Here is a 21,731-nt window from a genome sequence, read left to right as displayed (position 1 = left end):
GATCGGACGGCTCTCCCTGCTCGGCGGGTTTCGAAGCGGCCTCATTGGGCGGCGGGGCGAGAAACGAGGCGACGCCCCAGAACTGGCGGGACAGGGTTTTGGTGAGCTCTTGAATTTTCGTGGCAGGGGTTGCGGCGGGGGGAGGGGGGGGCTCCAGCTGGAGAGGAGGAGGCGCGGGTCTTGGTCGTTGATAATGGTTAGAGAGAGAGAGAGAGAGAGAGAGAGAGAGAGAGAGAGAGAGAGAGAGAGAGAGAGAGAGAGAGAGAGAGAGAGCGAAGAAGAGGTAAAAAATATATATATATATATATATATAAATAATGAATTAAATATGAAAAGACAAAATTACCCTTCAATATATGCCACTTGTCAGACGTCGTTACTGAGTTAACGGCTCCAGGTACTAAAGTTGGGTCGGGCTAGATAACCTGGGTACCAAAGTGATAGTTTTGAAAACTTGGGTACTGAAGTTACTAGTGGACCATAGGTTGGGTACTGTTTGTATTTTTTTCCCATCTATATATCTATCATCTTTGTGATGATAGATTCGATCCCAAACCAAGAACAAACCTCATGAGGCCATGATCGAGAAGAAGAAAACCATGTGCTGCAGTGATGCTCTTCGACTTTCTTCTCTTTCCTTTTCAGTGTAAACCCGCAGCTGATCAGAGCCACCCACGTGATGACTGCCACTGGTCAGGGAGGAGGAGAGGCCCCAATAGACCTCTTTCATGACTTTAGGGTTTATGGGTTCTTAGTTTCTTACACATACATCCCATTTGACTTGTGCCATCCTTGCATGTTTTTGTTCGTATCCTATTCTGACATGTATTGATTTCGGTGTCTCCCCACACAGAGGACTTGGATATGACTTGGATTTTGGATTTGGTGCCATCAAAGTTTCGACTTTTGGCCGTAAATAAAGAGAGAATAAATTATTGGTCAAGTTGATTCTTATTCCATCAGATACATGCATTAGAACTTTTGGACAGTAGTAGTAGTATAAGTAGAATAGTGCGAGAGAAGATGTTAATTGAGAATCAAATTAGGGGTATTCATGCTCAACAGGGGACAAAAGATACAATATCTGGTTTGATATACATGTATAATTGGTCTTCTTCTCTAATTGGTCAAGTGTTTAGAGTGTGAACGAGTTTAACAAGTGTCGATTATGTTGACACAGTTTGTGATAATTTATAATTTTAATTAATTTATGGAATCACTATTTTAAAGTGTAGTTTGTGATCGAATTTACAATCTCAATTAATTTATATAATAACTATCTAGAAGTTTAAATCGATCATGTTAAATGTACGTGAATAACTTTCTTTTTTACAGTGATTCCACAATCCATATTTAACGTCAGTGCCTATATTTGTGGATCGAACATTGTGCATCCCCTACATATCATTCTTATTGCAAACCACGGATGAAGGTTTTCAATCACTTACAAGTTCTTTCTGAAGTATGCAGCTGCATCATCAACAAAGAAAAACGACATTCAAAATCAATACAAGTATACAACCATTACGTACATGAATTGCTCTAAAACAATCATTTTGATTCTTGTAAAGAACTTTATGAGCACATCATGGGATTAGATCTTCGGAGTTGACAGTTTAGAGTTGATAGGTGGGACTCCTTGAGAATAATACTATAGCTCTCCACTTGGGTCATCACCTCAGTCAAATTATTTCTCTGCTCTCTGACAATCTTCAGACCCTCTCATACATATTGGGTACTGGGATGCCACTGCTAATCACGACCTTTAATCATTTCACTCTCTTATTAGTGATTAGCTAATGACCATCCTAACCTTGTTTTCAAGTTAATCAACCTCTCCTTTAATATAATAATTCTTCTCCATTTGAAACCCAGCTTTTGGCTCACAATGGCTTCTGTCACTTGTCATGTGGATGATGCATTGAAAAGTTCACCAAAACCATTCAATCTTTGGCTTTGCATGAAATTTCTTTATTATTCTTTTTTATTTATCTTTTTACTAAAGACTAATTGTAAATTAAGATTACACCTCCCTCAGGACCCTCACTCTTTTCCTATATATACATACACATCCAAACTCCCTTGACATCTCCCTCATCACCTGCCAAGTAGCTATTTCCAGTTTTCAACCCACATTCTTCCAAAGAGCACACACATCCAACTAGTGAAGGTACCCTAACAATGTGGCATCTTTCATGGCCCAAGACCACATGCTCCACCAAGATTGGTGGTCATGAACCTCAAACCGCCACAGCCACCGCTGCTACCAAATGCATCAAAGCCTCACCATCACCTTCTCATTGTACTTGTCTAGCCAAACTGGTGAGGAAGCTAAGGAAACAGAGAAGAAGGGTAGGCTGTGCGAAAAGTTCTTCGTTCCAGTGCCGGTATGATCCACTGAGCTATTCTCTCAACTTTGATGCCAGTGGATGTGGGAACTTGTCAGATGACCAAGATTACTACAAGTTCTATGCCTTCTCTTCAAGGTTTGTGGCCAACCCATCAGGAGCCCCTTGTCCAAGACTAATCACCACCACCACTCATTAGAAAAATCAAGGATTTGGAGATTAGAGATGAAAATTAGTGATGATTCTGTGCTGTAATGGGTATCTTGTATATTAGTAGAGGTTGGCATCTGAGATTTGGGGAGAAGAAGAGAGAGAGAGAGTGTGTGTTTGTTCTAGCTTGATGGCTAACAAGCCTATACAGTGTTTCTACTGGTAGTTCATTTTGCTGACTAGTGGATACAGTTCAATCTTTTTCTCTTGTTTCCTTCATTTTGCTGACTATTAGCTATAAAAGTTTAGTCCAGAACCAGATTACCAGGACAAGATAGCAAGGTAGATAGATGGTTAATAGTCTGTAGGCAACTCCTTAATTAATTGCTGGTGCTGCTAATGTTGCTGGGTTAATTATCAGCGAGGCTGGAAAAAACATGCCACAATACCACATGAACCCACATGTCATGTACTGGGAGGATCCAAAGTAACATGATGGACATTTTCACCCCAAAAGTAAAATCAGAATGAAGTAATTGGCCTAGTAAATTTTGCTACAACACAATTTTTTGTAGCATTGAATTATTGGAACCTGAGTAATTCACTGGACATTAAGGGGGTTTGCGGATTGTTCATCCTGTCGGCGACTTGTATCCGAATAGGAACACAAGCAAGTTCTGTGTCCCAGGGAAGGAAGACATGAAGGTCCTGTCCCAATAATTTATAATTTTGTGATGGTTCTAGATTTTGCACATTTAGACATTTATGGAAATTTCAATTACTACCATAGTGTTAGTAATATGACTACGTACTACTTCACCAAATCTCTTCCGAATAAATTTTCAGGCACTAAACAACCCAAATTCTGAAGAATGAGGGAAAATTTATACAAAGGACAATAACAGGATCAGTTGCTCAAATGTCCAAAACAGTCGCAGAAGGTGGTGAGAGATTCACTTATCTGCCTTCGGTATCTGCAGTGAAGTCTTGGTTCCGCAATTCATCTATTTCTGCCGTATACAAAGTGGCGAATCACACCGAGGATGACTACAACAGAACTCTTCGATTATCAAACTAATTGAGCAACAGTATCCAGAAATTGTCCCTGTCAATTGAGACATGTGGGAAAAACCAAGGTCCATGGATCAATTACAATGCAAACTGAGAAGGCAGCACTATATTTCATTCTCGTACAAAAGCTTTACACAATATATCCTAAATAATCCTATGTTGGGCTAGTTTGTGGCGAACTACATAAAGCTACAAAAATTCAAGCACATTGGAGCCTTGAGTAGCATGAAAGAATAACTATGTTATAATCTTCACTCCCGCATTACAGCTATGAATCCCGGTCACTCAGAGGGTGATCTGAGACGGTGCCCTCAGAAGATACTTCCTCAGCATCGGGACGCTCAGTTCTATTGGGATCTGACTGAGTCTTGCTGGAATCCCCACTTTCAGTATCACATTTTCTATCTTTAGGGAGTGAATTGCACTCCTTAAGAGGTGAACCCGGCTTAGCCTCATCTTTTGCCAATGTAGCTTGCGAGTCCAAGAGTCCTACTTGGCCAGCTGAATCTGGCAATGATGGCTTCAAGTCAGGGACACTTGAGCTTGTCATGCCAGAAACTGCTGGTAGATGTGGACCTGGAGCAACACAGGATGCTACCAGTTGAAGCACTTCAGGGGAAGGAGACAGCCCCATGGTTGTTTTGATCTGTTGATTCAGATGTGGCAACGAGGCTAATGGGTTTAACATATTTAAACTCCGAGGCATATTGAGGTCAGATTCCATTGGTGGAAAGCCTGGAGGTGGTGCCATTGATTGTGAAAGCAAGGGAAATGATGGGGCCACAGGAATGGAGCTTGAAGCATTTTCACTTAAGTGGCTGCTTCCGGCAATGTCTTGGGAAATTCGCCTAAAGATATGTAACTTCTGTTTCCTTTTCTTCTTCAGCCGTCGTCTTGGATCCTTTGGTAGTGGAGGAGGTGGGCCTGGAATCACAAAGGGAGGAATGGTTGGCTCTTCCTCCCTATATAACAATCGAACTGACCGAGCTATTGCCGATACCGTAGGGGGAAGGTCAGGTTCTGGGGGTTTGGCAGGAGCACTTACAGCTTGCCGTAGCCAATGAGGTAGCTTGTCCTTTGATGAACTACTTCCAGCAACATCTTCACCCTTTAAAAAACCTCTCCTGGGATCAGGAAAGAATCCTGCACTGGGTTCACCTCTTGCAAAATTATTATTCATATCACGCAGAGCATTCAGTGATTTATCCAGAAGACTAGGCAACTTCCCATAGTTATAGGGACCCTGTTCATTTTCCTTCTGCTGCAAATCATAGCTGCTTGGGGGATTCAAACCTAATGAACCCAAGCAACTGCTTCCAAAAGAAGTGACAACAAATGGCTGCTCCATGGAAACATTGGAAGATGTCCCTGGTCTGTCTGAAGGTCCAGCAGCAGATTCTCTGGCAAAATTCCCCCGGAATTTGTCATGAAACCAAGTTGGAATAGGAGGGCATTGCTCATTTTGCAAACCAAGTCTATCTGATGCTTCAAAATGTGGAAAGCCAGATGTAAGATCAGTAAAACCCAACTTCATGTCCGTCAAATGGGATTGAAACTTTGGAGGTGTAACAAGTCTACTTCCATGCAGTGCCCTGGCCATCATTCCATCAGATATGCTTGGAAACTGCGAGGACTTGGGAGTCTTTCTGGATGATTTTGACACTGGAAAAGCTGATCCTTCTAAAAGCTTGAGTTGCTCCTCCTCCCACCTTGCTGACAAATCTTCTGAAGTTTTGAACTTTGAGAATTTCAACCTTGGGTCTCTTAGCATTGCATCCCAATTGCCCCTTCCATGCCTACGGACACCAACCCAGAGGAAATCAAGTTCATCTTCCGACCAGCTATCTGCTTTTGATTTCCTCTTAAACAAGTTGTTTGATGCAGAACCAGTCCTCATCATTATGTTTTCCAGCACCTTTCTGTGGTTATCAGATAATGAAGGAAATGTAGTTGGCATATGGCCCAAACCCAAGGTGGGATGGACTTCTCTGTCTAGCTGATTATATCTGGGCGCATCTTGTGGAGGCAATTTTAAATTGGGAAACAGTGGCATTGTTGGAAGCTCTTGCAAGGAGCCATTAACAGTTTCGAGTCTGCTACCCAAGGACAAGTTAGGTAAGAAGTCAAGATGTGGACTTTGCATGTTCTTAGATGAAAGCGGGAATCTTGATAGCAATTTCTCATCAAATGGTAAGTTGGGCAGTGCCATCTTTTCTTGGAAATCAGAAAAGGTGGCACCAGAACTTTCAGGGCGATCATAACCTTTTCCTTGAAAAGCCGGAGGATACTGCAAAGAGATCAAGCATAGTGATCATGTATTCTACAAAGCATAAAACCATCACACACACACAAAAAGAGAATGAGAGATAGAGTGAGAGTACCGGTCTAAATGGCAAGCCACCATTTGGGATGCTACTCTTCAAACGCTGTGATGCCTCTGCGGATGCATCTGATAGCTTTGCTTCATCACCATTTGCTTCTGTTTCAGGCAAGGTCCCAGAATGAGGAGCTAGACTAAATGGAAATTCTGGTCCAGCTCCTCTCCGTCTGCCATTCGACCTTGAGTTCTTTTTTGATGATTCTATTTGACTAGCATTTGGGGCACACAGTCCCAGAACAGGTAACAAATTATTTGGGGGCATCGAATGAGTCATGCTTGTTCCCTGATGTTGGTGTCTAGGAAATAAAATGTCAGGAGACGTGTAGTCAAGCGGATTAACAGAGAGATCGAGGCGACTGCTTTTATGCTTTGATAGCTTGCCCAATCTTAAGGGAGAGTCAGTCTTGGCTTTAGAAGCATCTAATTTGTTATCCTCCAAGTCAATTACTGAAGACTTCTCACTGAGAAATTGAACTAATCCAGCCGCTTGATCCCCAGTCGCTTGATCAACATCTTCAGCAGTACTCATGGGACACTGAGGATGTGACTCAACAGGCAGTCCCTCACTAGGACGAGGTTCTTCAATTTCATTCCTCTGAGCTAGACGTTCTTTTTGCCTAGCACGGAGCTTAGCACTGTTGAGTAAAAGCAACAGTAAATAATGGCATCCACTGTCAAAATATTTCACAATCTACTATTCGATTTAGAAAGTATGATGAAACATAAATGCCTACAACCCAATGGTCAACCAAAATCTAAAACAGTTTCCACTTCAAAACCATCAAGTTGTTTAAAGAGAATGCTTGTTTTCCATGAAATGTGTGCAGTGCTATCCCATCGAGCTAAAATTGATGGAGTTCATATAAAATCATATAAAATCTAGAACATATAAAATCATACCCAATCCATCTAGTAGAAGATGCGGGACATAAATGTGTCATACATACCTCAAAGGCATGAAAATCACACATTTATATCCTTATTATCAAAAAACGACCAAGTTCTTGGTAAACTAGCCCATTCATGTTGATAATAGTGCCGTACATCCATGAATAAATATTAAATTCAATCTTCACTCTAAATCAAACAACTATGGTAGAAATACTTGAAGAGAATCTGAACTTACTACTTTGCTTTTAGAGCTCGTCCTGCGGGTGTGTACTCCCGCTCTGGCTCTGGTTCGGGCTCACGCTCATCTTCAACACCACCACTCTGCTAATACAAACCGAAAAATTAGAATCACTCCAGATAAGCAACCAGCAAAATAGACAAGCAATTTTTGAAGTTATGCAGTAGAATCTTGCCCACATGGTTCAAGTGCCTAAGGGAGAAAACAGAAAAGGGAGAACTTATTTTAAAGTCACGACTTTATGAATATCAAAATAATTTTTTTTTTTTTTTTGGAAGGTCTGAAACAAGCTTAGCTAGTACACAACCACGTAAAGTCATTAATAGGGTATTTTTCTCATGCTAGTGTATCTACAAGAAAAAGAAAATTATTCCTAGTGACATTTTCAGAAGCAATGTGAAAGAGTAGATACAAATAAAAGTAGACCAGAAAAAGCAATATACTTCATTCAAGCATAAGTCAAACTGAAGTACCTCAGTTAATGTTTCACTTGGGTGTGCAGCATATGCTTCCCTGTAAGAAACAGCTTTCCGCATTCGCTTACCACGACCAAGAGCTGCTTCCTCCTCACTTTGATATTTCTCCCATCTACAAGCCCAATAAAATGCATATGATACACGGTTGCAGTTTAAAATCTCAAAGCCAGTATTTTGCTAATATAAATTCCCAATATTATGGATTTAGTGAACAGTAATTTTTTTGGCCATCTTCAATATGTAATGAAACTTTTCCCCACCATATACAGTAGAAAGTTTCAGAGCAACTTAGTACTCTGCTATCTTCCTATTAGCTCTTCATCTAATATGTTAATTATTTTATTAGAAAACATTTTTGCCCTCCTGCTTAGCTTATAACTTGCCACCAACCTCACAAAGTCTAGTTCAGAAATGCTAACAAATGAATTATAAATAATAATAACAATAAACAAAGAAAAAGAGAGAGAGACACAGATAGAGACAGAGAATGTGCACATTCAAGCTTCAGTGTTGGCTGCAATTTGCAGCAACCACAAATGGTCAAAAGCTTCAGTGTTGGCGCAGAAGTCAATTACAGAAATGGGGCAAGTATTTATCAGATAATAGAACTGTAGCTATTGTGATCACTATAGTTTGTACATAGGCAGCATCTGAAACATGATTTAGTCATATGCCCAACTCCGAAGAACCAGAAACTCCCACTCCCCATTTACATCACATCCAGATCGACCTCAACAAGTACAGGCCAGAGCATGTCACCCATTTCCCTCCGACTCATGTCTCACTATTATATCCCACTATTTCATTCTATTGATGTCAATGGATGTCCAAAAGTGTCTCTAATCTTTCAATTTATTTTCTCCTTTAAATGTACAGCACATTAGTTCCATTTTTGTACATGTCCCAATCGTTCTGTCCACTTCAATAGTTACTGTTCTATTTTTATTACTCAACTTGTCGAAAAAAAGAATATCTATGTCCTAAGAAACATTGAAAGTTGATTGTAGATTAATAGATATATGAATTTTTGTAAGTTAATAGCAAGCAGTACTAACACATGAAAATACTTAAAATAGGTGACAATTAGAAGATTTTGTTACCTAAGACGTAAGAGTCTGTCCCATTCATTTTCTTCTGTACCATTAACCACATTATCCTCTTTCCTTTCAGTATTTTGAGCACATATATCATCACTTGCACCAGGAGGTGATTCAACTCCCTGCTCTTCAATTGGCTCCTCATTCCATTCGATAGACTGTTTATACATTAGGTTGGATCATGAAAAAAAAACAACAGAGAGGAAATTGATTATTAATCAATCTGTTTATAAAGTAGTTATCAGGGACAACTTAAATGAAAGAACCAAAAAACAACATAAAGCAGAATAACAAGATCAATATGCATGCAACTAAGGACACAAAAAATGAACAGTTAGAATCTATATTGCATCTATGAGAAGCATGCAAGCCAGAATAGTCCCCAAAAGAACAAGTTCAAAGATCATAAAACAAATTAAGAAGAAAGAAAATTAGGCAGGCAGAGGGTAGCTCAAGGACTAGATTTATGACTCATAACTGACCAAAAAAGACCCATGCCAACTGATGCTGACCCAAGGAAAACGGGACAAATGAAATCAAGCTGGGTCAACAAAGTGTACTAATTTGTAACAGGAATTCAAAAAAGTAGACCTAATGATGGTAAGGATTTTGCATCTGGCCGCATCAAGTCCAAATTAATTATGGAATGCTCGACTCAAATGGACTGACTTATTGCTCAACTCAAATGCATATTTCCAAATTGAAAAAAAACTGAAATCAGTTGATCTTATAAGGGCATATATGATGGAGAACCATATAAAACTAAATAAATAAACAATCTTTATTTGGAGGATGCGCTGTTATTTATGGATGCTGAATTTATCTCTGATGGTATTAACAAAATATCCTGAAGACCAAAGCTCCCAAATAAGTAACATAAGGTGCTCAAACAGAAGCTAACAATTTAACCTTCACCATGCGCTGTTTTGATAAATGAAAGTTGGTTTAGAAAACTCTAGTAACTATGAATCTATATATAAAGGGAAAACTTGGGTTTTTTTTATCAATCTATATATATATATATATATATATATATATATATTATATATAAAGGGAAATCATAGGTTTTTGTAAACATTAAAAAACCCAAGAATTGCCCTTCTAACTTATATCACTCAAAATTTTAAATTTCATATATTAAGGGGAAAATAGTAAATATCATAACTAAGACATTGAAAATTAAAAATATAACTATGCCCCAATACCCACTTTTCATACCTTTTATTTTTATATTCAAATTAAAATATATAAAAATAGAAGAGCCAATGAAACACGCACAGATTGCAAGTGAATTGGCTAGTTTGTAATAAAAAGTTTTCATACTATAATTACAAATAAATGCATGACAATCCCGGATTCAAATAGGCTATGTTTTAGCATAACAGTAATGATTTCAAATGGCAACTGATAAATAGAAACTTTTGTCAATAAACAAACAAGCATAAAGCTTACCAAATGCATTAGATGTAAAGTTCAATATTTTACCTTTACAGAGCCAAGCATATCATTTTCCATATCTCCTTCCGCATTATCAGTCAGTCCAGATTGAAGATTTTCACGGTCAAGCAACTTTAAAATCGCAGTTTCATCCCAAACAATCTTGTTGCTGTTTTCCGTACATTTATCTTCATAAACATCTCCCAGGCTACCAATCCTCTTCTTATGCTTATGCTCTACATCTGGCACTGCCTCATCTTTGTTACTATTATTTTCACCTGTATCTTTTCCATCCATGCCAGGAGAATCATTGAAAAGTTCCTCTGTCCCCCACTTAAGAATATCTTCCACTTCTTTTTGGGATTCTGACTTATTCACAAATAGCTGATCCAGCATAAGTTTCTTCTTTGCAAGCTGCAAGATGCGCTCTTCAACACTAGCACGAACTACAAGCCTATAAACCAGAAGTCTATTTGATTGTCCGATTCGATGTGCTCGATTCATAGCTTGAATATCAGCATGGGGGTTGAAATCAGAATCATAAATAATGACGGTGTCAGCAGTTGCCAAATTGATCCCAAGGCCACAAGAGCGTGTTGATAACAAAAAGACAAATCGACTTCTGTCTTGGTTAAAACGTGCAATTGCAGATTGACGATCAGCCACTGCAACAGATCCATCTACTCTCTCATATGTTTTAGGTCCAAATTCGATGGCCAAATAATCCTCAAGGATATCAAGGAGCTTGGTCATCTGGGAAAAGATAAGGACTCTGTGACCCTCTTTGTGCAAAATCTTAAGCATAGAATGCAACAGTGTCAACTTGGCTGAAGCTTTTATCCGCATGTCATGAAGGAACTCTACAGACCCACAGTCAGGCTCAGTGCCTGGTATCAGATATGGATGATTGCAGACTTTCCTTAACTGCATTACAATGTTCAGCATCGATTGTTGTGCAACCCCTTTCCCAATATTCCGCAATATCTGATAATTCTTTGTTAACATTGCACGATAGTATTCAGCTTGGATGGAGGACAACTCAACAGGAACCATTCGTTCGGTCTTTGGGGGAATATTCTGCATAGCATCCTTTTTAAGCCTACGAAGCATATGTGGAGCAACGAGTTTTTTCAATTCCTCCACTTTTTCTGAAGTTGTAAGATCATTAAACCTCTCCTCAAATGAAGACAGGGAAGGGAATGATGCAGGCTGCAAGAAATTAAGCAAGTTGTACATCTCACCAAGGTTATTCTGAAGAGGGGTGCCAGTCAACAGTACACGATGTTGGAAAGAGAACGAGTTAAGCAAGCTGAAAAGTCTACTTCCTGAATTTTTCAATCGATGGCCCTCATCAACTATGAGAACTTCCCAAGGGACCCCACGAAGATGTGTGGAATCAGCCAGAACCATTTCATATGTAGTTAAAAGAACATTAAATTTATAAGCGGATGTCTTCTTGTTCAACTCATTTGGAACACTAGCATGCCATTCATACTGGCGAATCATGGCTCTTGCTTTGGCACACCCATGGTATTCCACAACATTCAATTCAGGGGCCCATAATGAAAACTCAGCAAGCCAATTAGGCATTGTGGAAAGTGGAACCAAGACTAAACAAGGTAGAGTGGCTTTGAACTCAAAATATAATGATGAAATAAAAGCACAAGCTGATATGGTTTTACCAAGCCCCATCTCATCAGCTAGTATCACATTTCTTGATTTATGCCAGCACTTCCGCAACCAATTGAGTGCTTCAAGCTGATGGGGAAACAATGAACCTCCCTTTAGTTCCTTGGGCTGCTCTGTCAGGGCAAGTATTTCATTTTGCTGTCGGCTAACCTTCCCTCTTGATGAATCATCTTTAAGAGCATCATTTACCAACGTTTGGTGCTCAAACTGACTAAATAATTCAACCAGATTATGAGAATTTCTCATTACAGGTTCATCCAATCTTTCCCAAGTGCATTCATCATAAGGCAAACCAGTCCATTTCACAAAAGCTTCACCTGAACCATCTTTAAATCCACGGAGAGCGATCACCCGCTGTGGTTGCTTCCATCTCTCCTCGCATATATTTATAACAGCCATTCCATACTTTGCCTTATAGTTTTCTAGTTTCCTCTTTGCCAGGACTTTTAACTCAGATTCAGAAACCCAGCTATTATGAATATGAGACTTACCTACCCACTTAACTAAAAATTCATACGATACCGTCTCAACACCATCACCTGCACGTTCAGCCAGTGTGGGCTCTTCACTTTTGTTTTCAGCACAGATATCAGTTCCAGCTTCTGTATTGACATCACTCTTGTCATTGGTATCAGCAGAAACATGCGCTTCACAAATTTCCAGAACCTCTTCTTTATCTTTATCGTGACTGTTCAAATTGACATCAATATTCTCTGCAGTCACTACTTCTTCATTTGTTTTTTCTGGATCATCAGCATTTAAAGCAGATTCGTTTGGATCGTGATCAATTATGCCTGCAGGATCCAACTCCTTGGTATCTTTCCTAGACAAATCCATGGAATTAGCTCTTTTACCTTCTTTGTTCATAGACCTTCTGTACACATGCAGTTTGTCCACTCTTATATCATCCTTCTTGCTGTCATCCCCATCAACACCCTTAACAACTCCTTGACAACCCTCAGTGAGATTTTTAGCCGCCCCAACATCCATAACAGTTTCGCAAGCAAAATTTTCCTGTGACAGTCTGTTATTATTTTCTGAGATTTGTGCATCATCAGAACTCAGGTCCTGGGCGGCTGTCACTGATAAGTGACAAGAAGCAGCAGCATGATTACCTTGAACTCGACATCCCAAAACCCTATCCACCTGTGACAAAAACGCAATATAGTAATCTGTATGGCAATATCAAGTAACCAAAATACAAAGCAAATTATCCACATCTATACAATTAACAAAAGTAGGGAATTCATATTTTATAGAATATCCATTCTCTTTAAAAGGACATTCTAGAAAACTCATTTACCTGCAGGAGTTCAGCAGTAAGACTATCCTTCTGCATTAATGTTTCAACTCCATGATTTCCGGCTTTATCTGCATTATGAAATTGGTCTTTTGCTTCCTCAGTAAGGTCCTGAAACAAAAAACCATATTTACATACAAGTAAACAGACAAAAGGACACTAGACAAGCTTTACATTCAAGAGCATTTTGTTATCTGATAATAATATCCATGATAACAAAAGTATATAAAAAGTCAGCATGACTATAAGAAAAACATTAAGAACTCATCAGCAACACATGACCCACGTGGACCAACAAAATTGTCGCTGACATGAAAAAAATGGTCTGGCTATTCTTCATTTCATGCATGTGCTGCTAGCAATTAAACCTTTGTCTAAAGTGTGGACCTAGGACAACTGAGGGTCAAAATACTGTTAAGTTGGGGAATCAGTCTAAGAGCTAGAGAGCTTCCGCGATGTCAAAAATATACATTCATGAAATCGGTTGCAGAGTTCTTCTTTTGTTCTGTTTAGGGTTATTTTTCGAAACTTGTGATTGTCTCTTACGTGTGAGGACAAAAGAATGATCATCCTCATAAAGCAACCAAAAGAAACAGCACACATAAAACAGAAATCCAACCACAAAGCATGTCTCCAAACTTAAATTTCATGAAAAGGTGTGATAAACACAAAAGTTGTGCACACACATACAGAAATGTAAACATGCATACAAGCAGCAGCAGCACACACAATAAGCAAAGCACACAAATTGAACAATGGGAAAATACCTTGTCTTTCATCTGGACATCTGAACCCTTGGTTGTGACATCCTCCCTTGCCAAAGATGCAGAAACCCCATGGTTGAGAGATTTATGCTTACGAAGTGTTTTACGAATACGAGTCCCTGGGCTTGAGGTATTTGCTTTAGATCCAGACTGTTTAGAAACACCAATGACAGTTTTCCTCTTCTCTGTCCTGCGCTTCTTTTTACTCTTCTCATTATTGCCTTTGTGTTTTCTTTTTCTAGCTTTGCCAGCAGCAGCACTGATGGCAAGAACAATGGTCTTACGCGGAGATGCATCATCACAAGACGGGTCAGGCTTCACTTCAGGAAGGACAGATGCCTCAGTAGCTTCTCCATTTGTCACGGATGCCTCAGGAGCTTCTCCATTTGGCACAGATGCCTCAGGAGCTTCTCCAGTTGTCACGGCTGCCTCCGGAGCTTCTCCAGTTGTCACAGCTGCCTCCGGAGCTTCTCCAGTTGTCACAGCTGCCTCCGGAGCTTCTCCAGTTGTCACAGCTGCTTCCGGAGCTTCTCCAGTTGTCACAGCTGCCTCCGGAGCTTCTTCATTTGTCTCTGATATTTTAGAATGAGATGAAACCTCTTTAGCCGGAGAGCTCAACTTTTTGTCTGCGGAATCATCTGGTGGGGAAAGATTAGATCTATTTTCATCGCCAACATTCTCAGACAATGAAATACCCTCCACAGAACAGCCAGCTGATGAATGACTGGGCTTCGTGCTAGAAGATATATCTATCTGGGAGAATGGTTTCTTTTCAAAGGATTTAACTCCATGAGCTTTCCCTTTGCTTGATGATCTTTTCTTTGCAACAATGGTGTTCCCAAAAATCTGCGAAACTTTCTCTCTTTCAGATGACTTAACTTCAGCTTTGGACTTAGAGGTGGAAATCTTTGTCCTTGCTCGTTTTGAAATGTTATCAGCTAGATAATTTAAAGGCTCTGGCACATCACTTTTCTGACAGCAGTTTGGGCACTGCCACTTCCCATTCGGAATCCGCTGCAGGTGGTAAATTCCACAATAGTAGAATTTGCAAAAGAAAAGGCAATTGCACATTAGTACATCTAACAAGAAGAAATTGGATCATGAAATATAAAAGACTAGCATAATATGACCAAAATATACATACCTTAAGAGGTGGATTAAGACACTGGAGATGATAGGTTTGGGGACAACTATCACAACACAACAAGTTACCACCGAGGTCACAGACCACACATTCATAGTAATACTGGACGAAGGATATTGGGTTGGACAAAAAGTCGCACAAAGTCAGAACATGCATCAAGGTTATCTACTTATGCAGGGGGAAGGGAGCAAGGGAAAAAAGCTACAACAAGGATAACTCACCCCATCGTTTCCTTTCTTCTTGGACGAAAGTCGATCAGAAATAATTTCATTAGTCAGCCGTCGTTTAGCGGAAGAAGATGTCTTCCCTTGAGATTCTGATGCTGCTGAACTGTCTTCTTTGCCATTAGATAGAGCAGGTCCATAAGGAAGCTTTCTACGTTTTCGTTTCAAGACCCAGTTTCTGTTAATCATTGTACTTGTTGACGAGCTGTTATCCTTCATCTTTTAGACCTGAGTCTTACACACTTGATCAACAGTGACAACAAGCTCATCAAGAATTGAGATTACTCAAGGCATCAGAGCTTTTACACACTCTACTAACCACTGCAATTTCTAAAAAACAGTTAAACCATTAGAAGCAAAAAGATAAATCTAGCAGGCACAAACATATAATGTTAAAGAGGATATGATTATGTAAATCATCAAAGAAAACAAATGTAGAAGCCTAGACCAACTAATAGTAAATTCAGCAGAGCTAAGCAAATTTGATCAGCATTTCAGTATACCGTAATATACAACCAAGCTAACGAAGGTCATAGAGAAGGCCACCACCTCGCTCAACCTCAACAACTGCTACATAAGTTCAGCTTCCCTTAAATATGACCTGAGATTAGCACCTTATAAGGTACATTGCCAAATGCCAAATTCGAAGCAGCATCCGATAACAAGACATTACAAATGCCGAAAACAGCGCTACACTGTAACATTGCAGCCAAATCCGACATACTATACACCTAAAAATCGAACAATTGAACCACCTTTTCCAAACCATTGTGATGAAACCAACAACCAAATCAAACAAAACTGAATCAAGCATACACATTCAGCTACTCCCAACCACAAATCCCCATTCGAACACCTATCCATGACTTAAAGTGCACATTACAAACCGGAAATGCCAGTACCCAAGAACACCAACCAATCAAAGCTACAATCTTTGAGCAATCAAAGCTCAAAAGACACAATCTTTGAGCAATCAAACAAAACCCAAGTGAAAATGAGCAAGAAAGCACACAAGGCCCAGTTCCCAAATTCACATACCCAACAAAAAGCAGCAACCAGAATATGAGGAAAGAACCCAAGAATTAAGGACTGCCCAGATGGATTGAGAAGCTTACCAATCAAGGCAATGGATCAAAAGGCCAGCAAAGACAGCAACAGAGTCAGATTGAGAGAGATGAGCTGGGGAGGGATATGGGGGTTTAGGGCATGGAGGGAGAGGCTGTGGGGGGAGATACGAGAAAGAGAGAGAGAAAGCGAAGGGAGACAAATGGAAATAAATAGGAGAGGAAAGAGATAGTTTTTGTTTTTTCCTTTTTTTTATTATTTGGGTTTTAGAGAGAGAGAGCGAGACAGAGAATGATGAGGAGAGTTGAGTCTTCTAGAGAGAGAAAGCAACACATAAATACGGATTCGCCGGGGTCATAGGACGGGGTTACAACACTCTGACATGGCAGGAGAGAGAGAGAGAAGAGGAAGTGGTGAGCTTCTTGTTCTTGTTTAAACGTTGATGTTGTTGCTGTTGTTTTGAAAACCACAACCACTCACCGCCAGCCACGTGGGAACTCCATGACTCTCTCTCTCTCTCCCCCTCTCTCTTTCTCTCACTACCCATATCCCCTTTCCCCCTTTTTTCTTCCTTTTCCCTCATTCTTTTGTGCCCACAACTCTCCACCTCTCCTGATCTCTCAAAATCCTCCTGTTCTAGAGAGAACAAGTGTTTAGGAGAGAGGTGGTTTCTTTCACTCTGTTATTCTGTTTTCTTGATCACTAGTTTCTAGCTGGTTTTTGAATCGAGTGCTTGTGTTTTTCGGTTTCTCAAGCTTTTCTTTTCACTTGCAGGCTTTCCCTCTCACGCTTTTTTTTTTTTTTTTTTTCATCAGCCTCTGTTTACTGTGGTTTATCAGAAAAGTAAATGAAATCAGCTTCATACTGTGCACTAACAACAACAGTTCAGGAATGTAGGAAATCACATCTTCAACAGTGTGAAATCCCATCTTGAACAAGTAAAGTAGTTGAAAAAGTGTTGAGATGGTACAATGGTCGGTACGATTTGGTTGTACATGTTTTTAGGCCCTTAATTAAAGCTTAATGATTAAAATTAGTTTAGTTGAAATTTCAAATATATTTTGAAATCCTGTTTAATTAGTTATATCGCATTTCATACTCTTTAAATTTTGAATTGTATCATTAAATCTATGAGCTCACGCACTAACTATTGTGCGCGCTTTAATTGCCTCATACACATCAACCGTTTCCCGCGCTCTAACTGCCTTTTATAGTTTAACCGTCTCGCGCGCTTTGATAGTCTCTCACATTATAACACTGGGTACATTAACTTTACAAAAAATATTCTAAAACTGTGTAATGTTCCAAAATCTAAAGATAATGAAACTTGTCATTATTATCATGTATCAATTTTTTTATTTTTTTTAGAATAGTAACAACAACATTAGTAAGTATAATTGTACAACAAATACATAACGAATTAAAGCAAATAATCTTTAAACAAGAATTCATTAATTATTCCTTCAATTTAATGGATTAGGACACTTCCATTTCTCTTCTTTATATATTCATTCAATTAATTCGAGCACAACTTATAGTCGGTCTCAAAATACTCAATAATTATTTTTTTAGGGGAATGAATATTTATATATTTGCTGGACTCACCAAGTTACTGTCAAAAATTACATATATCAAAGCCTAAACCCTCAAAATATCCCTAGAAAGTAAAGTCCATTAAAGAACTGCACTGCACACTCATTCCAAACGAACAAGAAACATTAAAAGCTACTAGCATTGCAATCCTACACCACTGGCCTTGGTATCCATATAGTCCTAGTCAATACACGCAATTGTCGTACGAGAAACTATGTAATCGCCAAGATAGCTTGCCCAAAAGATTAGTAAAGGATAAACCGCTAATAGACTTCCATTTGATCAAGTCCTCCTTAGAAGGCGCAATCCATAGCTCAAAACCAGACCAACAAATCGGAAAAGGCCAAAAGCTCAGAGGCTCACCCCTACCGTCATGTTGCCCTAACTTTTGGGATGGAGTTCTGTCTATTTGGCGAGCAAACCCGTCATCGTGACCTCGATAACTTCCGGTTGTCTTCAAGCTAATTCTCGGATCCCAAACTCATTGGATCCAAGGAGACACCAACGCCGTTGTTGTCTTTAACCCTCATTGTTGTCCCATTTGCAGTCTTCTCGAACCAGTTGCCATTGCGGTATACACCTTTGAGAGGAGGTGGAACAACCCCCACTGCCTTCATTCACCAGCAAATTAATGACCCAATATCACCGGAGACCTTGCGCAACAGCCTGGATCCTGGGGCATCTACCAAATCCCTATGAAGACACCACCTACTAACGTCTTTATCGCCTGCCATCGTTAATGAGTTGAACCACAAACCTCACCGCTCTTTATCCAAAGATGGTAGAGACGGCCTCTACCTCATCCAAACATGGATCCTACCAGAAACCCAAGAAGAGTGGTGACGATTATGAAAACCCTAGCCACCTACAAACCCCTTTCACGCTCTTTCATGTGTGAAACTTCAATTTTTATCAAAACTGTATTCAATAATAGTATGTTAGGATGAAGGAAAAAAAAAAGATGGAATTTAGATGAAAATAAGGTTCAAGGAAAATCTAATTTGTGTTTAGCTCAAACTCTAGGTTACTTGACCTAGTGGTAATAGGATTTAATTAGAAGGATCTAGAATCCTAATCAATGTAGAATTATTTTCTTTGTATGATTGAGATTCTATGCATTGTAATCCTCTATATAAAGAGGCCCCTATTATAAATGAGAATACACAGCGAATTTCTCTCAATTTCAGTTTCTCTACAACACGTTATCAGCACGAAGCCCTAACCCTTAAATCCTAAATTCGTAGCCTACAAATCCCAGAAACCACCGCCGCCCACCTTGAAGATCCCAACTTCAGGAATCCAGAACCGGCCGGAAAACCACTAAACCGGCCACCGGAAGTATCGAAAGTTCCTCTGCCCGGTTCGATGCTTTCCTCCCAGCCAAGTGCTACCAAACTTCACCAGCAACTGTAGCCGAACCCCAGATCATCGGCGACGAAAATTCATCACCGGAACCGGCCTAAATTTGACTAAACCGGCCACCTGAGCTCACCAGATCTGAACCGGCAGAAAGAAAAAAAAAAAGAAAAAAAAAAAAGGGAAGAACCTGTGCAGCCCAAGCCCGCCAACAGGCCCAGCGAAGCCCACGTGAAAGCCAAGCCGCTAGCCGCCAAGATATCTGCCACGTCAGCGTCCAGCAATCGCCCAGTCAGCCCTGCCGCGTCAGCAACTGATCTGCCACGTCAGCACCCCGGTCAACACTTTCAGGCGACTTTTCCGGCCAACTTCCGGCCATTTTCCGGCGACTTTTTCAGTCAGCTACAGTAACTCCGGCAGCTACAGTGACTTCCGACGACTTTTCCGACCGTCTTTTAAGGTAAACTTTTCTAAAAGTTCCCGTTTTTGAAGTTTTATTTAAATTTCTTCTTCTTTTCTCGGGGACTTCCAACATCCCTTCTTCTACCCCCCTTTTCTTCTTTATAGAGAAGACCAAAAGCCAAACTGTGGGGGTTCGTGCTCACTCCAAGCTTGGAGCTTGTAAGGTCCTCCAAACTTAAAGTTTGTTGAGAAGAAAACGATTGACCACATACATCGTTGTTTCGATCTAATCCAAAACCCCTCTTGGAATAGGATTTTCTTGGAAGCGACTACGCTCAGAAAATCCCTAATTTCTCGGAAGCGACTACGCTCAGAAATTTAATAGTTTTTCGTGGTAGCCTTTTCGCTCCGAAACTAACCCTAATCTTGTGTTGTTTTTCAGGATGAGTAACCTGAACAAGTTGAACTTTGTTCCACTAGAAACAACTGGCGCAGGATACCATAAGTGGGTCCGAGATGTGCGCCAGCATCTTAAGGCTGATGGACTTCTGGGAGCCATCCAAGAGCCTGGTCAGAACGTGCTCTCCATTGAGCAAGCTACTGCTTTCGAAGCAAAACAAGCTAAAACCATAATTCTCATGACAAGGCACATGAATGACGCGCTCCAAAATGAATACCTCAATGAGGAAGACCCAAGAAAGCTATGGGTAGAACTTGAGCAGCGATTTGGCAACATTCGTGACTCCCTGCTTCCTGATTTAGAAGTGCGATGGCATAGCCTCCGCTTTTGTGATTTCAAGTCTGTGCTTGATTATAACTCGGAAGCTCTTCGTATCAAGTCTCTGATGGAGTTTTGTGGCCAAGCCATAACTGATACGATGTTGATCGAGAAGACTCTCTCTACCTTCCCAGTCTCTGCACTGATGATTTCAAAGAATTATCGGATTGATGTAAATGCAGGACGTATCACAAGGTTTCATGAGCTCATTGGCACCATGAACGTAGCTGAAAAGCACGACAATATCCTTGTGAAGAACTATAATGCTAGACCCGTGGGAACTAAGCCTATTCTGGAGTCTAACTATAGTCGCACCCCTAATGGAGGACGCAAGGAGCGAAACCCTAAGAATAGGGACAATTCTGGACATTCTGGTCCATATGTTCGCCCTAAATAGGAAGGAAATCGTCAAGAGAGGCGTGCACGGAACCGTGGAGGTCAACGTGTGAAGAGAGAGAGAGGTGGAGCCTCCGACCATGGTGGTAACGCCACCAAGAGGATAGGTCGTCCAAATCGCGCCCCAATGGCGCCTCGATCAAGGGAGCCTGACCATAATGATTGTTTTCGATGTGGATCAACTGAACATTGGGCCAAAACATGTACCGCACCCCAGAATGTTGCAAACGCATACAAGACGTATCGTGAAGCAAGGGAAGCAAATTACATGGCACAAGATGATCAAGATGGTGATCTAGATCTAAGGGTGGAAGACTACAAGGATCAAGACCCAGAAATTGGCGATTTTGATTAAGTCTTTTTATTTTCCAAGAGATGTAGGCGATTGCCATATTACTTTTTATTGGATTAGATTTTCTTTGATTATAGAAACAATGATGTATTCCGTTGGCTTATGAATAAAATTTCGAGTTCTTTTCATTATGACTCAATTTTGATTCTGAGCATATGACTTTGTGACTACCATGGCTGGGCCATCAGTATTAATTCAAGGACATGGAATAGCCCAAGTTCCACTTGCCAAATGGCACCTTGATTACAGTTGTCACATAAACTTTCTACGCTCTTAGGGCAAATAGTACCCTATGAATAGCCAACGAATTCCATGCGAAAATGCATGTAGAGAACGGAAATGAGTTCCTTTGCATTACCTCTAATGATTGCGAACAAAGACGCATCTTAGAGAAGTTTATGTGTCTCTCTAGTGGACTTTATGTCACTATTCGAGCTATTAAATCCAATAAAGTTATGAGAGAAGATCTCTTGGATTTAGACACATATTGGGTTTGTCACGATAGGATAGATCATCCTAGTCATGATATGATGATCTGTCTACAAAAAGACTTCACACGGACATCTTTTCTCTCGAGCGA

At 40.2% G+C, this 21,731-nt stretch overlaps 2 protein-coding genes across 6 annotated transcripts; one reads left to right on the top strand and one right to left on the bottom strand.

The window, feature by feature from the left end:
* Positions 1-2,050: 2,050 nt before the first annotated feature.
* On the top strand, positions 2,051-2,777 carry LOC112164759. The gene has a single exon (XM_024301056.2). The coding sequence runs from the start codon at positions 2,182-2,184 to the stop codon at positions 2,545-2,547; it is 366 nt and encodes a 121-aa protein (XP_024156824.1). The 5' UTR covers positions 2,051-2,181; the 3' UTR covers positions 2,548-2,777.
* A 587-nt stretch (positions 2,778-3,364) lies between these two features.
* LOC112164758 (protein CHROMATIN REMODELING 4) lies at positions 3,365-16,685 on the bottom strand. 5 transcript variants are annotated; one of them, XM_024301053.2, is made up of 12 exons: positions 16,325-16,685; positions 15,713-15,810; positions 15,207-15,539; positions 14,986-15,087; positions 13,845-14,855; positions 13,081-13,188; positions 10,137-12,923; positions 8,655-8,809; positions 7,552-7,666; positions 7,076-7,164; positions 5,951-6,584; positions 3,365-5,856 (listed from the first exon to the last, which is right to left on the bottom strand). In XM_024301053.2, the coding sequence occupies exons 3-12, from the start codon at positions 15,426-15,428 to the stop codon at positions 3,838-3,840; spliced, it is 7,242 nt and encodes a 2,413-aa protein (XP_024156821.1). In that variant the 5' UTR covers positions 15,429-15,539; positions 15,713-15,810; positions 16,325-16,685; the 3' UTR covers positions 3,365-3,837. The 5 variants fall into 5 exon arrangements, with proteins under 5 accessions (XP_024156821.1, XP_024156822.1, XP_024156819.1 ...); XM_024301054.2 differs by having other exon boundaries at positions 15,207-15,530; XM_024301051.2 differs by lacking the exon at positions 15,713-15,810.
* Between the last annotated feature and the right edge of the window lie 5,046 nt (positions 16,686-21,731).

This window comes from Rosa chinensis, chromosome 5 (assembly GCF_002994745.2).
Source record: "Rosa chinensis cultivar Old Blush chromosome 5, RchiOBHm-V2, whole genome shotgun sequence".
Classification (NCBI taxonomy): Eukaryota; Viridiplantae; Streptophyta; class Magnoliopsida; order Rosales; family Rosaceae; genus Rosa; species Rosa chinensis.
The sequence above is the reverse complement of the archived record's forward strand: the minus strand, read 5'-3'. Positions and strand labels throughout refer to the sequence as shown.

Coding starts and splice junctions, on each gene's coding strand:
- LOC112164759 (XM_024301056.2), top strand. CDS start 2,182: ATGTGGCATCTTTCATGGCCCAAGACCACATGCTCCACCAAGATTGGT.
- LOC112164758 (XM_024301053.2), bottom strand. CDS start 15,428: ATGAAGGATAACAGCTCGTCAACAAGTACAATGATTAACAGAAACTGG. Junction 13,189..13,844: donor ATGTCCAGATGAAAGACAAG/GTATTTTCCCAT, acceptor TTTTTGTTTCAG/GACCTTACTGAGGAAGCAAA. Junction 7,165..7,551: donor CAAGTGAAACATTAACTGAG/GTACTTCAGTTT, acceptor GGTTTGTATTAG/CAGAGTGGTGGTGTTGAAGA.